This window comes from Dama dama, chromosome 7 (genome assembly GCF_033118175.1).
Source record: "Dama dama isolate Ldn47 chromosome 7, ASM3311817v1, whole genome shotgun sequence".
NCBI classification, from domain to species: domain Eukaryota; kingdom Metazoa; phylum Chordata; class Mammalia; order Artiodactyla; family Cervidae; genus Dama; species Dama dama.
In genome coordinates, this window is record NC_083687.1 from 29071849 (window position 1) to 29087688 (window position 15840).

General features: G+C 55.2%; 3 protein-coding genes across 7 annotated transcripts; 1 reads left to right on the forward strand and 2 right to left on the reverse strand.

Annotated features, from left to right (window-relative positions):
* Positions 1–66: 66 nt before the first annotated feature.
* Positions 67–2410, reverse strand: RNF5 (ring finger protein 5). Its single transcript, XM_061146999.1, has 6 exons — positions 2223–2410; positions 1296–1314; positions 1089–1201; positions 932–986; positions 737–854; positions 67–643 (listed from the first exon to the last, which is right to left on the reverse strand). The coding sequence occupies exons 1-6, from the start codon at positions 2360–2362 to the stop codon at positions 546–548; spliced, it is 543 nt and encodes a 180-aa protein (XP_061002982.1). The 5' UTR covers positions 2363–2410; the 3' UTR covers positions 67–545.
* A 783-nt stretch (positions 2411–3193) lies between these two features.
* Positions 3194–11268, forward strand: AGPAT1 (1-acylglycerol-3-phosphate O-acyltransferase 1). Of its 5 annotated transcripts, none has more exons than XM_061147005.1 (7): positions 3194–3335; positions 9079–9287; positions 9504–9637; positions 9935–10110; positions 10260–10355; positions 10485–10557; positions 11040–11268. In XM_061147005.1, exons 2-7 carry the CDS (start codon positions 9088–9090, stop codon positions 11222–11224), a joined length of 864 nt encoding a protein of 287 aa, XP_061002988.1. In that variant the 5' UTR covers positions 3194–3335; positions 9079–9087; the 3' UTR covers positions 11225–11268. The 5 variants fall into 5 exon arrangements, with proteins under 5 accessions (XP_061002988.1, XP_061002984.1, XP_061002986.1 ...); XM_061147001.1 differs by lacking the exon at positions 3194–3335 and adding an exon at positions 4003–4129; XM_061147003.1 differs by lacking the exon at positions 3194–3335 and adding an exon at positions 4289–4404.
* Positions 11269–12243: 975 nt separating this feature from the next.
* EGFL8 (EGF like domain multiple 8) lies at positions 12244–15789 on the reverse strand. The gene is made up of 9 exons (XM_061147012.1): positions 14922–15789; positions 14286–14412; positions 13980–14102; positions 13756–13868; positions 13560–13655; positions 13308–13478; positions 13148–13227; positions 12912–13065; positions 12244–12602 (listed from the first exon to the last, which is right to left on the reverse strand). The coding sequence occupies exons 2-9, from the start codon at positions 14384–14386 to the stop codon at positions 12553–12555; spliced, it is 888 nt and encodes a 295-aa protein (XP_061002995.1). The 5' UTR covers positions 14387–14412; positions 14922–15789; the 3' UTR covers positions 12244–12552.
* Positions 15790–15840: the final 51 nt, after the last annotated feature.

Consider the following 15840-nt stretch of genomic DNA (forward strand, 5'->3'; position numbering starts at 1 on the left):
CAAGTTGGGGAGAAGATGCTCCTGTCGTGAAAGGAAGGAGGGACGGACACAGGTAGGCAGAGCGAATACATCTCACCATGTTTATTGAATTTATCATAAAGGAGGTAGTGAGGGGAGGGAAGCACTGGAGAGTCAGGACCTACATTAGACACTGGGGAGAGAAAAATTAAATTAAATCAAGGGGAACATGGGGGAAGAGTCAGAGGGAGCCTTGCCCACCTTTCAACATCAAATCAAGAAACATGGGGGAAAGCAAAGGATCGGGAGAGAGGAGAGACAGACACTGTCTTTAGTCCATCCTCCTCTCCCAGAGCTGGGAGTTAGGATGCTACTGAGGGAGCAGTTCAGAGCACAGGTTCTCCCATCCTATGCAAAGATGTTACTCCTCCACACATCCTCGTGGAAAGTGGCCAGGGTTGGCCTTAGCCAACAGAAATGAAAGGCTTGGGGGGGGGGGGGTGGGTGTCCAGGAGTAAGGAAGGGTCAGCAGGGACCCCCAATACTGATTCTCCTCTGGCTGGTGGTAGGCAGGAAGGAGACACGGCTCAAATACTGAGCAGCCAGAAAAAGAAGAAGATGGCGAGAAACAGGAAGAGGGAGTCCTGCCAGCTGGAGGCCGGGTGACCCTGTCCCAGATCCACACCTGTGGGAGAGAAGAGAGCTGTGAAAGAAGCATCCATTCATAGGCCAGGGGATTCAGAGGACTTGCTGGTAGCAGTTGAGGGCAGACTCTTACCTGTACCCCGACGGAACGGTTCATGGGTATTGAAGACGGTGGTGAAAAAGCCAAAGGGAAAAGCACCGACACCAAATGAGAAGTGAAAGCCCCCAGTATCGCCAAATGGCTGGAATCCCTAGGGAGGCGGAGAAGGTCAGTGGGGAACTGGGCAAGTCTTTGGCAAGGAAGGAACACAAATCAGACAAGACTCACCCCTCTGCTCTCCGGAGCGGGTCGCTGGCCCTGGGGGCGGGGTGGGGTTTTCAATCTGAGGAAGAGGAGAGGGACTATCAATATTCCCTCCTCTTCTACATCCCACTCCCTGGAAAGAAGTTTCCACTTTCCTTCAGTACCACCTCCCCTCTCTTACCGGGGATCCTGGGGCTTCTGGCTCCCTCGCCCATAGAGGGGGACAACATTTTCTCTGCTGATCCCAGCTTTGCACACTGGGCACTCTTGCCTCTCTGGCCGTGTCTCCAGCCACTGGGGGAAAAAAATGTGGTTTCCAGTACACAGAAGGGTTCTTCCAGCTCCTCAGACCTCCCCATCTCCCTCTTCATCTCCTCTGAGTACGCACCTGATGAAGACAGGGCCAACTGCAAGGGGGAAAAGAAAGGTCAAACCAGTTGAAACCAAACACAAAAGCGATACCTACCCAACCTCAAGAGTCCCACCTTGCTGTTACCAGGTATTACCTGCTGTTTCTTTTCATATTTTCCACAACTCCTACCATGCCAGCCAATCTGGCCATCCTGCTTCTCTAACCTTCCAAAGCTACATCCATTCTCATCAGGCTCAACCCTCACCTCTCTCCTCTACCCCCGCCGCCGCCCCCCCCCCCACCCCATACATATACAAATCCTCACCCCTCCCTTCTCTGCTTTTCAATTTAATTTCCAGTTTTCTTCAACCACCCCTTTCCAGGCTCCTTTCAGCCCCTGTCTCATCCTTGCCCCCATCACTCCCCAACCAAACCCCCTTTACCAGCACCTTCTCTCACTACTCCTTTTCCTATCTCCTATGCTCAATAAAGACCTTACTTCCACAATTCCTTAATCTTTGGAGGCTGTTCCTCCACAGTGCTCTTGTCCCCAGGTTTCTCATACCACCCCTTGATACAGCTCATCTGAATGTGATCCCACGTTCTCTAGATCTCTCCTAACCTTGCAGTCTAATCAGTTCCCAACTGTACAGCTAAGACCCCTCAATTTCCAGAGGTAAGGTGGCTCGGGTCTCACCTGCACGCATGTGCGGTGCCCACCTCCTGCGCCCCATTTCTTCTTAACACACTAGTTGGCGCCTAGTTCCTATGACTTTCCACGGGTCTCCTCTATACAGACGTGACCCTCTAACCCACACATACCCAAAAAGACGCAAGAAGCCCCCTCAGGCCTCACCTACGAAAATGTGCCCTCCGACTACCCGTATGACTGTGGCACCCCCACCCCAACCTCCCCAGTATAGATGTGAGCCCCACTTCTTTTTGCCCCTCTCAGATTCTCACCAGTACAGGTGGCCACACACACTGACCACAGCTTCCCGAGCAGTCTCCAAACATATATTACATTCGAAGGTCGCGCCCGCCCCGCCCCGCTCGCGGTTTGGCCCTTCGGGGCCCCCGTCCTCCTCCTCCGCTGCTGCCATGGCCGGTACTCTTTCGCCCCCCGCGTACCCCTTAGTCCCCTGAAACACACATACAAACGCCCAGCGAAACGAGAAACCTCCTCCGGCCCACGGTCTTTGGGCAGGCTTCAAGGCTTTCTAATCACTATTGGCCTGAATGCCTGCCAATCATACAGAATCAGAAGGAATGATTGGTCCAAAAGGCGGGGGCGGAAAGAGGATTACGCGGCTCCGCCCTTGCACAATGACTATTGGCCGACACAGTCACAGTTAGTCTGCAATGCCACGGGATTGGTAACAACTCCATACGTCCTGTCGAGCAGCTAGGGCGGGCTTTATTCGTCTGAGTAACTGCCAGTCATAACCAAAAGCCAGAAGCAATTGGCTCAAGACTGCTTAGACCTCTCCCACTACAAGCCCCAGTCTTTCTTTTACTTCCTCTTTCAGAGAACGTCCGGATTCCTATTGGACTTTGGAGCGTTTGGCTCCGAAGCAACTGATTGGCTAGAACTCGACGGAAAATGGTAGCTAGGTAAACTGCGCGTGCGCATCAGGCGGAGGGACGAGGTGGGCCAACCCTATGAGGATTGAGCCTTCTCTGGTCCCACCCCTTCACCTCTATACTGTCGCCATGGTGACTGCTCTACAATTGGCGGAGTTTGGGGTTCAAAGGCCTCGGCTCGGCCTCATCCGGGTCCTCCGACTGCGGTCTCTCTCGACTGATTGGACCTCTTTTTTCGCCCCTGATTGGCCGAGGTCGGGAAAGACGGCGAAGAGCTCGCAAAAGAGGACAAATACTAGGGTCGCAGGGTTCAAAATGGCTCCGGCCTCCTTCGGTGACGTAGAGAGCAGAACTTGGGTCCGCCCCTCCCTCTTAGAGAAGAAGGGAGCAGGACTAGGATTAGCCCGACGTTTGGATGGTGCGAACATCGATCTGCAGCGCTGGTGTTAACCCATCTCCCTCGGCTGGACGACTCAGTCCGCCCCTCTTTAGGTGATTTACAGAGCAGAACTGAACTAAGGCCCATCCCCTTTTTAACGTGGCACATAGTAAAACGAGTTGACCTCGACTCCGTTTTACATCTTAAAAGCAGAAAAGGCCTAGCCCCCTCCCTTTGTGAGTGGGTGCGAAAGAGGCAAGGCCCGCCCCCTTTTAGGCGGCCCGCCCCTTTTCTCCTGTGCCCAGCAGAACTGGGGTCTTCCTCCTGGGCTGGACCCTTGGGACTTAGGCAGGCTGCTTCAGAGCTTGGGCCTTTCGCACAAGTTTGGGCCTCTTCTACAGTCAGTGGCCCTCATTGTAGCCCAAGGAGCAGAACTAGGTAACAGTCCTGCCATTACCAGTGTTCTTTACATCCTGTTCAGGGGCATGGAAACTCTTTCAGGGCAAAGGTAACTTGGGGCTGGAGACCAGACACAAGTTGAGGATTCTTCGACAACATCCTGATAAAAGGCCCCACGTGACTCAAGTGAGGAAAGATGAGAAATTAGGTGTCGCCTATGGCAGAGGAGGTTAAGGTTCAGGCGACGTGTAGAGGTTTAGGGAAAAGGTCATTGAGAGGGAGAAGAGGAGACCAATAGGAGTGGAGAGTGATGGGATGATTCTGACAAGAGGATGATGGGAGTATGGTGGAGAGAGAGCTAGGTACATGACTACAAAATTAAGGAGGCATGCTCATCCCAGAGGAATCAGCATTCTTCCTCACTTTTTCAAAAAAATTAGGCCTAATTTCCATTGGAAGAAAAGCATACATCTTTTCTATGTTGCAGAGATGGGTAGTCTCAGCGTGGGTGAGTAAGGAGACTGATACGATGGAAGAAAGTAGAAAAAGTACTGAGGTTAAGGTATAGCGTAGAAGGACAAGGGCCTGAGAGTGTTCCTTCTCCCCAAAGACCAGGATGGGGGGCGGGCAGGGGAGGAGGGAGCTGGACTGCTAGGAGATAGTGGCAGGGACAAAGGGCAGAGATCAGATGAGGGTTGGAAGGTGAGGTGGGGTGCCATCTCGTCTCCATCGAGCCCTGGAGAGAAAAAGAAGAGAGGTGAAGAATCCAGGGCTTGGCATATAGTAGGTGCTTGATAAATACTTGAACTTGAATAGGGAACAGGAGTGGGGAGCTGGAGAAGGGTTGGAGTTGGAGGGAATAAGCAGCAGGTGTGGGAGTTGAGGAGAAAAAAAAGAAGCCAATTGACAATATGAGGAGAACTGATGGAGAATGAGAAGGAATACAGCAGCAAGGGACACACAACCCATGTGTGCCGAAAGGAAGTTGGAAGAAAAAACATGCAGCTGGTGCCAGAGAAGGCCAGAGAGACCTAAGCAGAGCCCCGCGGAGCCCTCGTGGGGCGGAGCTAGCCAGAAACCGAAAGATGTGGGGAGGAGATAACAGGGTCCCCGGGAGGCGATTGGCAAAACTGGGCGCCCATCACCGCCCCCTACTTCCTGGCCAGCCCCGGAAATCAGCGGGCGTGGGGAGGGGTGGCGGGGGATAGCGGCAGCAGCAGCAGCCCCAGCCCTCAGAGAGACAGCAGGAAGGGAGGGAGGGAGGGAGCTAAGGGGACAACCCCCCACCATTCCTACCGCTATGGGCCCAGCCTCCCACTCTCACCTCCCCTCCTTCGGCCGGGGCTAGGACACCCCCAAATCCTGTCGCCCCCTTGGCACCGACACCCCGACTGAGGCAGAGACACAGCCACCCGCCACCACCGCTGCGGCAGCCTGGCTGGGGAGGGGGCCAGCCCCCCAGGCCCCCCACCCCACTGAGGTGGGGGCAGGAAAGGGATGGGAGGAGGAGGGAGGAGGGTGCTAAAAGGGACGTGGAGGAGGGGATGGGGGAGAGATTGGGTCTGGGAGGGCGGGCTTGGGGAGAGGGTTGATGGGAAAAGGATAAGGGCCGATGGGGAGAGGGTTGCTGGGGAAAGGAGAGGGGGCCTGAGAGGGAGGAAGGATGGAAGAGACACAAGAGGGAGGAGAGAGGGACACCCTGTGAATTTGAGATGGGGGTGTGGACAGGGAATCTTGGAGAGGAAATTCCCATCACCTTCCCAGTTCCTTTTTGTGCCCTTTGGCCCCACATAACTCTTAGGGGGTTGTGGCAGTCAGAAGGCAGTTTACTGTCCTCCTTTCCCCAGCAGAATTGGCTTCCTAGGAATGCCCTCAGACACCTCTGTTTCTGTGTAGGCACAGGACCTCTTGTTTCTCAGTGGCCTTCGGTACTGTGTTCGACCCCTACTGACATACAGATGCCTCGTAGGGGGCCATGTTTTCTACACTGAGTGGGTGTGCCTTTGACATGTTTAATGGCTTCTATGCCGGTAGTGTGCCCAGTGCTATCCACAGGCTGTGGAAAAACGATGTGTTATTTTCCATCAGAATTGCCTGTTCTTGTATCTTATGTCCATGTCTCATAGGCAGTCTTGACATGTTCACGTCTGCGTGTTCTCATCTGTTGCCTGTATTGTGTGGTTTCGTGTTTCTTGCCCATGTTATGTATTTGCACGTTTACTTTCGCATGTAGAAATCATACCTTACTTTGTTCAGGCCCACAGGTGCTGTGTTTAGTCCCACTATATGCAGGTGTCTTCGTGTGTGGGATCTCATGGCTTAACTGACTAGCGCACACTCGGTTGTGATCGGATTGGCCTGTTGACTGCCTGTGTTTTCTTAGTCCGGGTTCACACCACCCACACGCGTGCCCCTTCGCGTGATGTGCTGATGTGACGTGTCCACAACTCGTGTGCTCCTGGTTAGACATGTATTTCATAATTTGGGGGCTAGTATAGTTTGTGAGCCATATGCTCATTAACTCCCTTGGCACTCCATTGTGCTTATGAATCCTCGGACATTTCCTGTTCTGCAGAGGAAAGGAACATCACATGTTAGAGAAGAAGATAACTGGGCCTCCATGCTGCTGAAGAGCCACCCCTATATACCTTCCCTTGCTGACCCCCCTGGCCTGTGTCTCTTCATACACGTTATCTCTGGTGCCTGTGCACAGTCTGTCCATGAAGCTCAGTGCATAGCACAGGGTTAGCCCTGCCAAGCACATTAGCTGTTCCCTGCTCTTTGCCAACAACTCATTTGATGACACCGGCATGTTTCCCCTGTGGCGTGTTAATCCCCATTCTGTATGTTTCTCTTGTGCGAGACGGTGTGTTCCATCTTGTCGCGATTGTTGTTCTGCCGTCACTGTGACCCTGTCTTGTGTGTGTGCATCCAGAGTAGGTTACTGTTAGGCCTGTGTGTTCATTGCCTTCTTGGTGCCTTTTCTTTTCCTAGTTAATAGTCCTCAAGAGGGTAGCTATCTGATTCATGTTCAGAAGGGTTGTCCCGTTAATTACATCTAGGTGGGTATGTACACATCCTTATAATCTGTCCAGCAAATGTTTATTGAGCATCTTCTCTGCTTCATTCTGTCCTGGGCGTTGGGAATAAGACAGTTCCTTCCATCAGGCTGCCTGCAGGCTAGGGAGGGAAACACAGTTGACCTCAAGCAGCTACATGCTGTTTAGTGTTGAGGTTAGTGGTTCTCAGACTTACGTGCACATCGGATTCACCTAGATGGCTTGTTAAAACACTGGTTGATGGGCCCAACGCCCAAAAGTCCTGTTGCAGAAGATCTGGGGTGAGGGCCAAGGATTTGTATTTCTACACTTTGAGGACCAGTGATCAAGATAAAGTATAATGAAAACACGAGCCTGGAGGAGTTCAGGAAGAACTCCAAAAAGTAACACCAAACTGGATGAGGCAAGTGAAGAGGTGGAGGAGCATCCCCACCAAAGGGAACAGCCTGTCATGACCTAGAAGCATGAAAGATCATGGTGTGTCTGAGGAACTGCAGTTAATCGGTGTGCTGGAGCGAAAAAGACTCTTGTAGGGATGTGGCCAAGGATGTAAGCAGAAGTCAGCCTGTCCAGAAGGGCCTTTGGGCAAGAGATATGCTCAGATTGGTGTCGTGGAAACATCCTCTGGTTGCCGTGTGGAAGATGGATCGAAGGGGATGAGTTGGGAGCCTGTGGCACATAGTCTAGGGGAGAAACGCTGGTTCCAGCTTGTGGGGAAAGTAGGATGAAGCCACACTGAGAGCCTGCTGTCCTAGAGCTGACACAGTCCTGCTTCCCCTATCACCTGTTACCTTCACCCTTGGCAGTGGACTTACCTTGGAGCACAGTCCTTCTGTCGTGGAAGGGAGTGCCTCTGGCCTTGATATGAGTGATAGATATTTACCTGAACGCCATTTTTGTGAATTGTGACCCTGCCCCCAACAGTGGGTCAGGGTGGAGGAAGGAGGAAGAGCCTAGAGAACAGATTCTGCATGCTTGCGCTTCTTCCTCCTGAGCTCCTTCCTCTCCCAGGCAGGTGGTATGATGACCCTTTTACTCTTTCGTTCTCCTCTCACTTGGTGAGGCCTCGCACACTGCCTGCCAGACCACTGTGCCTCTAGTGTTGCTGGAAGGTGGGGGGGGAGGGGATTTGTTTGCCTGTCTGTAGAGGCAGGGTTAATGGACATAGGTATGTCCATGGGTTGATCTGGGAACGGGGAGCCTGCCTGGGTGGAGAGGGGTTTTACTGGGTATGCATTTTGCCATGCTTTTATCTGTCATGATTATAAATTTGCATGTGTGCATGAACAGGTCGGTCTTTGTATGACTGTATGTGTCTGGGTTTGCATTAGTGACAGCCTTTATTCTTGCCAGTCAGCCCTTGAGAATGTCTGCGTTTTGTCACCTTCATGGTATCTACTGTGTGCTATGTGTACACTTGTGTACAGATATTTATACAGACAACAGCATAACCAAGTGGCTAGGAGCACAAGCTGCTTAGGTTTAAGCTAGGAAGTACCCGTTGGGGTCATATCACCTCAAGTAAGTTTTTTAACCTCTCTGGGTCTATTTCCTTTCAAATGTAAATTGTGTGTTTTCATATTTAAGGACTTAACAGAGTATATGGGCTTGAACCCACCTGCCAGTTCAGGAGACATAAAAGACTTAGATTTGATCCCTGGGTTGGGAAGATCCCCTGGGGGAGGGCATGGCAACCCACTCCAGTATTCTTGCTTGGAGAATCCCATGGACAGAGGAGCCTGGTGGGCCATAGTCCATAGGGTCACAAAGAGTCGGAAACAACTGAAATAGCTTAGCAGCAATGGCAACGTAGTATGTAGACCAGCCCTGTCCAACAGAACTATAATGTAAGCCACGTGTGTAATTTTTAATTCTCTCTTAGCTACATTAAAAAGGTAAAAGCAGATGAAATTAATCTTAGTATACTGAACCCAGTATGTCCAAAAGGTTATAATTTCAGAATGTAATCAATATAAAAGGTTACTAATGGGATATTTTGCATTGTGTTTTTATTCAACATCTTTGAAATCTAACATGTATTTGATACCTCTCAGCACCTCTCAGTGTAGAACAGGGCACATTTCAAGTGCTAAGTAGCCATATGTGGCTGGTGGCTACTATATTGAACAGCAGAGAGATAGACCATTATAAGAGTCTTACCAGCTGCAAGCGTTAGCTATTATTAATGTCCCTGTATTGTCGTGTGTCTGTGAGCTGTGGATGTCCATGTCGTGTGTCTCTTGTGTGAATATATCTGGCGCCTTCAGGGACAGGTGGGAGAGTGGCCCTGAGCTCCCATCCCCACAGCCCCCCGAGCCCTCCCCCAGCGCACCTTGCCGCCGCCCCGCCCCCCCACCTCCAGGAACCAGGCCCACTGCCCTTCGCCCCGCCCCTGCAGGTGACCAGAATGGAGCTGTGGCCAGGGGCGGGGACTCTGCTGCTGCTGCTTTTCCTGCTGCTGCTCCTCCTGCTGCCCACTCTGTGGTTCTGCAGCCCCAGTGCCAAGTACTTCTTCAAGATGGCCTTCTACAACGGCTGGATCCTCTTCCTGGCTGTGCTCGCCATCCCCGTGTGTGCCGTGCGAGGACGCAACGTCGAGAACATGAAGTGAGGGCCCAGGGGCTTGGGGTGATGGAGGGAACCTCAGGGTCAGAAGCGCACAGTGGGTGGGGAGGGCACTGAGTGTGCAGGAGCCACTGAGCCAGCCCAGGGAGACTGCCAAGGTGCCCAGGAAGATGGTAGGGTAGCGGGGAGCTGAGCCCTGCTGGTGGATGTATGTCAGCGGGTCCCGCTGGAACCCCTTGCCGTATGGGACCCCCGCAGGATCTTGCGCCTGATGCTACTCCACATCAAATACCTGTACGGGATCCGAGTGGAGGTACGAGGGGCCCACCACTTCCCTCCTTCACAGCCCTACGTCGTCGTCTCCAACCACCAGAGCTCCCTCGACCTGCTTGGTGAGCAGCCTCTCCTAGCCACACTGGGAACCTTCCCTGGGATCACCTCCCCTAGGGGTCCTCCACCCTCCCTCCTCTGGGACATTGGCCCCTTGCTCCCTCCACAGGGCTCATTCCCGGGGCTAGAGCTGCCCTCAGAAGCAGGGTGATACACCTTCAGTCACCCTTTCTTTCTGGGGCTCCCCCTGCCATCCCCCCCGTCTACCCCTTCCTTTATCTCCGGTCCCTGGCGGTGTGGCTGAGGTAGGCCCACTTCCTGTGATGCTGATCCTCACCCTGCCCCCACCCCTGCCCCAGGGATGATGGAGGTGCTGCCAGGCCGCTGTGTGCCCATTGCCAAGCGGGAGCTGCTGTGGGCCGGCTCTGCTGGGCTGGCCTGCTGGCTGGCGGGAGTCATCTTCATTGACCGGAAGCGCACTGGGGATGCCATCAGTGTCATGTCTGAGGTCGCCCAGACCCTGCTTACACAGGACGTGAGTCACCCTGGGGAAATGGGGCTTAGAGGGTAGAACAGCTGTAAACTGATGTGCAAGGTCCACAGGCCTCAGAAATCCAACGACAGCATCATAATCATTTTCTGACCTCTCCATGTATGTCTTCCTTGACCCCATTTTTCCCTCAGGTACGGGTCTGGGTTTTTCCCGAGGGCACAAGAAATCACAACGGCTCCATGCTGCCCTTCAAACGTGGCGCCTTCCACCTCGCAGTGCAGGCCCAGGTGATTCCTACTTCCCCTTCTCCGGACCCGCAGTCCCCCACATCCCTTCCTGTCCTGGCAGAGGCTCGTCATGGGGGCCTCAGAAGGGAGCTCTGGGCTGACCGCTTCTCCCCCACCCCCCACCTTCAGGTTCCCATCGTGCCCATCGTCATGTCCTCCTACCAAGACTTCTACTGCAAGAAGGAGCGCCGCTTCACTTCGGGTGAGGGCTCTGCGCAGATCTGGGGTTGGGGGTGACAGGAAGGGCCATGAGAGAGGCTAGAGGGACATCCCCACGAGGCAGGAACTTCAGTCAGTGTCAAAACGGTGAGATGTCCACCCGATCATGTAATGTGACCCCACATCAGCCGATACGTATTTATGAAGCAGCGCTGTGCCCTGCTAGGTGGTAACACTCCGTCCATCCAGTAAGGGCCATTACTATCCAGCAGGGAAGATAAGCCTGTGTGTGCAAAGTTAGAGCATCCGGCGGTAAACACTAGACAGTGAGGGCTGGCAGGGCACTGAGGTGTCTGGACTGGGGTTGGGGAAGGCCTCAGAGAGCACATGGCAGTTGCCCATGGCAGAGGGAAGGGAACTGAAAGGTGGAGGACGGGATTAAGCAGCAGGAGAGCTCAGAGAGCAGGCTCCAGCGGTGGGCAGCGTCCCAGCAGACGGCCCTGATGGTGCTCACCCCCCTCCCAGGGCGATGTCAGGTCCGGGTGCTGCCCCCAGTGCCCACAGAAGGGCTGACACCAGATGACGTCCCAGCTCTGGCCGACAGAGTCCGGCACTCCATGCTCACTGTTTTCCGGGAAATCTCCACTGATGGCAGGGGTGGTGGTGACTATCTGAAGAAGCCCGGAGGGGTGGGCGAGGCCCGGCTCTGAGCTCCCTTCCCATCTTCCCTCCCCACCCCACCCCCCCCCCCCCCCCCCCCCGCCCACCCCCACCTTCTCCACACCTCCCAGCCCACCGGCCTGAAGCCGGGCCAAGCTCCTCATTTCCCCTCTCCCCACTTGTTCTCCTCTTTGGAATCTTCAACTTCTGAAGTGAATGTGGTCACAGCACCGCTCCCTGCCCCCGTCCCAGCCCCCCTCCCCACAGACTCCATTGCCTCGGTGCAGTCTCCACTCTGACCCCTGCCTCCTGTGCCATCTTGTCTGTGGGACAGTTGCCTCTCCCTCATCCTCAGTGGTTCAGCCTACACAAGGGTAGGAACACTCCATTCTGTCCCCAGTGGACCCTCTTCCTCTGTGGTCTTCTCTCCCACTCCACCTCACGTTGGCCAGTGGACTCATCCGTTCTGTGGAACAATTCCTCACTCCCACGTCCACGGACACAGTGGACTCATCCGTTGGTGAGGACATTCCTCACGCTGTGGCTGGAAGCTGATGCGTGGAATACTTCTCCCAGGCTCACCCTGGGAATATTCCTCAGCACCTTCTCCCTTCTTTCCGTGGAGCCTCCTGTCAGTGGAGGCTGGACTCTTCTCACCCAGAGGTCTCATCCCTGCCCTTGCCCAGGTGCCCGGGCTTGAGCACACTCTTGGATGCCACATTTCCACTTCCACCCATTCCCTGGGTACAGTTGTTCAGTGGTCCTGGCCCTCCAGCGCCCTGCAGCCCTCCTGTGCCATCCTAGCCGGGCACGAGGGGAAGCAGCAGCTAACAGGTGCTGCACTCACTTCCCCACCGGGAGCTGGGGAAAGGACCTGAACCCTGGCTGGAGGGGATGGGGAGGGCTTTTAATTTATTTCTCTTTTCTTTTGAGGCTTCCCTTCTCTGAGCCAGTTTTCATTTCCTCCCTATGGCAGTAGCCACTCCCTGCCTCCCACCCCAGACCTGTGCCCCAAAAACCGGGGAGGTAGGCTGGGAGCAAAAGGAGAGGGTGGGACCCAGTTTTTCGTGGTTGATTTTTATTAATTATCTGGATAACAGCAAGAAACCAAGAATAAAGATTGAGCGAGATCTGGGCACGTTCTGGCTGTTTTTGTTAAGGAGTTAAGAAAGCAGTTCTCACCCAGGCATCGGCCCTAGCCGGAGGATTCAGGGGCGGCAACCACCTTCCTCCATTCTTTAGCTTCGCACGGTTTCCATTGTCCATGGCTCCTCAGCAGCAAATAGCCTTATCTGCAGCTCCCTAGCCAGCCAATCCCAGAGGATTAGTGAGTCCAGTTTCTGTATAAATTAGAGGGCAGGGGCTCTGCAGAGGCTCCTTATCTTCGCCCTTTGAGGCCTGGGCCCAGGCTGTTGTCCTCACAGGAGCCTGGTTAATGACAAAGAGACAGGCAGACACATCAACTGTGTACCTCTGGGATGCCTAGAGCGGGCCCTGGATGCTGAACAGATTGACAACCTCTCTCAACAATAAGTGGAACCACCACTGAGCTGGAGAACAGGGTACCAGAAGGAGGGGGTGGTGAAGTGCAGAAATCTGGGAAGGTATGGAGTGAGTGGGTGCAGAGGAAGGGATTTTGGATAAGAGAAAACTTGTGTTGGGAAAAGGTGTCTTGAGGAGCTGGAGGGCAGTTGTGGGGAGATGGGGGTCCCCACCGAGAGGCCCATGGGGACTCACAGGTTCCCAGTCTCTCCTCCAGCAGCAGCACCTGGTCACTGAGAGACTCGATCCTGTCGCCCCGGCCCCACAGCTCCGCCACCTGTTCGGGCTGCAGCTCTTCCGGGGGCACGGGCAGCACTGCTCGAACCCAGGCCCCAGCCTGACCGGCCCACTAGAAAGGAAAAGATATCTCAGCGGGGCAGGGAGAGGGCCTGTCAGCTCTGCAAGTGTGGCCTCCCGGCATCTCCACTCACCTGCTCCAGCCTCTCCAGGCGCCCTCGAAGCTCGCGAATCTCCCGCTTCAGGGCACGCTCATCAGGTCTAGCCTCACGAACTGGGACCAAGGAGAGCGAGGGACCCAAGTCACTGCTGCCCCGGCCCTGCCTCCTCTCGCCCCTGCTCCCACCCACTCACCGGCCACGTTGAGGATGCTGGCACTGGTCGCGGGCTCTGGGGCCCCCTCCGCGCAAGTGCGCCCATCAGGGCCCAGCACCAGGCCGGGCGGGCAGCCACAGGTGAAACTGCCCACCGTATTGAGGCAGCGATGCGAGCAGAGAGTGACGCCGGTCCTGCATTCATCCACGTCTAATTACCGGAAAGAGGAGGGGGCTGACGGGGGCGGGGCGGGGATGGGCGCCACCCCCGAGGGAGGGCGAGCCGACTCACCCACGTGACAGTGCTTCCCACCCCAGCCCGGGGCGCACTCGCACTGGTCCGGCCGAACGCAGACGCCTCCGTTCTGGCAGGGCTTGGCGCAGATGGCTGAAGGTGCAGGAAGTGGGGTTCAGAACCCAGCAGAAGGCCTGGCTCTCCGCCCAGCGGGGCGCACCTCCCCCCAAGGCCCGGGAAGCCCTAGCCTCACCTTCATCACAGGTGAGTGCCCCGGGATGCCGCTTCTTCCAGCCCTGGCAGCACACGGCGTGGGTCTGCCGCACCTCCCTCCGCACCTCCCTCCAGGCCACGCGGTACGTGGTTCTGGAACACAGCGCCGGGCTCTGGGCATTGGCCTATGTATGGGTCCTGGTCCTAGCTTTGGGGGTTTCCTCTTGAGAGACCCCGGGGTCCCGGCGGGGGACCCATCCTCACCTGTAGGTGCTGCAGACACGCCTTCCAGAGCACAGGGTCAGATAGGGCTTATATACAGGTTGGCTGTAGGACTCATTGTAACGGAGTGGGACCACCAGGGTCTGCTTGGAGCAGACCCCCTGACTGCACCCATGTGGGAGAAAGTGAGACACTGAGTGGGCCAGGCCCTGGGGAGCCAGAGCCCCACTTCCCTTCAGGCTCCACTGAGGCCCCACCCTCCCTAAACATGACAGCCTCATCCCCCTCCTCAACTTGGTTTTGCCCCCTGTGAAGCCCCACCCCTGGCCCTGCCCCTTCTGTTGTCACCTCTCTTTGAGGGCTCCACCCTTGGCCCCCTCGCCTGTCATCAGTAGCAGGAGGAACCAGAGTCCGCCTAAGACAGTGTACTGCTCAGCCCTGGACCCCATGATTCTCCTTGACTTCAGACTGCCAGCTGCAGGCAAGAAGAGGTTAATAGAGGCCCTTCCCCTCTCCTAGTAACTTCTCCAGCTCCAGCGCTCCCAAGAACAGTCTGCTGGTACCCTGTAAGCCAGGCAGGACATTCATTTGCACACTTGCACTAGCCACCAGGATTGTCGCACCTGTACATATATTTAACACCCACCATCCTTTAGCACATCATGGTCCATGCAGCACCATACACGCTCACAGCCTGACACACTCCCTCCATCTCCACTCAGGCCCCTCCTATCTCTGATGTGCCCTCTTCCATCCTAATCTTACTTTCAAAATCTCAGATAGTCACCATTACACCCCTTTACACCTTGTACACAACCCACGCACCTGGAGACCCCACCTTAAACACACTCCTACTACCCTCACACACCCCCACCACAACAGACACCCTGGACCCACTCCCCTTACTCAAACACCTCCAACTCACACTCACTCTTAAGACTCTTAGTGACCCCCACTCTTTCCCCATTGACATTCTCTCCCCACCTGTCTTTGCCTTTCTCCGGGAGACTTCAGGCCAACCAGCCTCAGCAGCAGCCGCTCAGACTAGTGGGCGGGCTGCAAAGGGGAGGAGGGGCTGGGCCAGACAGAGCCCTCCCATCCCTGCCCCCTCCCATAAGCCTCCTCCCATAGCTGGAGCTTGGTCAATTCGGTGGGGTCCAAATCCCCACTGACCTTCACCCCCACCCCCTGCAGCCAAGTAAAGAGCCCCCTAGAAGTTTCTTCTCAACCCTGAGACCCCTTATTTGGAACTCCCCCAAGTCAACAGAGGCTACTGGCTTTGAAACACCTGGCCTTTGCCCTCCGCCCTTCAACCCAACACAGATGGGAAGAACTGAGGGGCAAGGAGAGGCAGAGCTGGCAGAGAAGAAAGTAGGGTTAGGTCATGGGAGAAAAGGCAAGATCAGCTGAGGAAAGAAAGAAGGGCGAGATACCACAAAGGTGGGGGAGGTTGGGGAGGCTGCCCAGGGCACTGAGGGAAAAATTGCCCCCATTTCTTGATGACATTTATTAGCGCCTGGGGGGCGGAGAAGGGGCAGAATTGAGTCAGCCACCGCCCCCCATGCCAGAGCAGACAGGGCCTTATTGTCTCTACCAAGATTCCTTCCTTCAAGGAAGAGGAGGCTCATTGTCCAGCCCCTCACCCAGCTCTGGCCTACAAAGGTCGAAAAGGGGCACAACAAATGCCCACCCTGACCCTGAGTCCCCTCGTCTAGCCTGGGGGTGGCTGGTGCATTCCACCCATGAGGCTGGGGCCCAAACCATTAGGGCCCTGGGCTCAGCCCCGCAATCGCAGGCTGGAACAGGAAGAGAATTGTCTTCAGCAGGAAAGAACCCGCAGAGAATCAGGAACCCGCACAGAATGGGCATTGAGAGAGCGGAAACACCAAGGGGGTCCCACCCC

Bases quoted from the DNA above. Each gene is read 5' to 3' on its own strand.
- RNF5 (XM_061146999.1), bottom strand. From the start codon at position 2,362: ATGGCAGCAGCGGAGGAGGAGGACGGGGGCCCCGAAGGGCCAAACCGC. The intron at 987-1,088 runs GTAAGAGAGGGG...CCTCTTCCTCAG, and splicing joins CAGAAGCCCCAGGATCCCCG to ATTGAAAACCCCACCCCGCC. The intron at 644-736 runs GTAAGAGTCTGC...TCTCTCCCACAG, and splicing joins ACCGTTCCGTCGGGGTACAG to GTGTGGATCTGGGACAGGGT.
- AGPAT1 (XM_061147001.1), top strand. From the start codon at position 4,010: ATGCTCATCCCAGAGGAATCAGCATTCTTCCTCACTTTTTCAAAAAAA. The intron at 4,130-9,078 runs GTGAGTAAGGAG...CCGCCCCTGCAG, and splicing joins GATGGGTAGTCTCAGCGTGG to GTGACCAGAATGGAGCTGTG. The intron at 9,638-9,934 runs GTGAGCAGCCTC...CCCCTGCCCCAG, and splicing joins GAGCTCCCTCGACCTGCTTG to GGATGATGGAGGTGCTGCCA.
- EGFL8 (XM_061147012.1), bottom strand. From the start codon at position 14,386: ATGGGGTCCAGGGCTGAGCAGTACACTGTCTTAGGCGGACTCTGGTTC. The intron at 13,479-13,559 runs GTGAGTCGGCTC...TCCGGTAATTAG, and splicing joins TGGGAAGCACTGTCACGTGG to ACGTGGATGAATGCAGGACC. The intron at 13,066-13,147 runs GTGAGTGGAGAT...TTTCCTTTCTAG, and splicing joins GCCTGGAGAGGCTGGAGCAG to TGGGCCGGTCAGGCTGGGGC.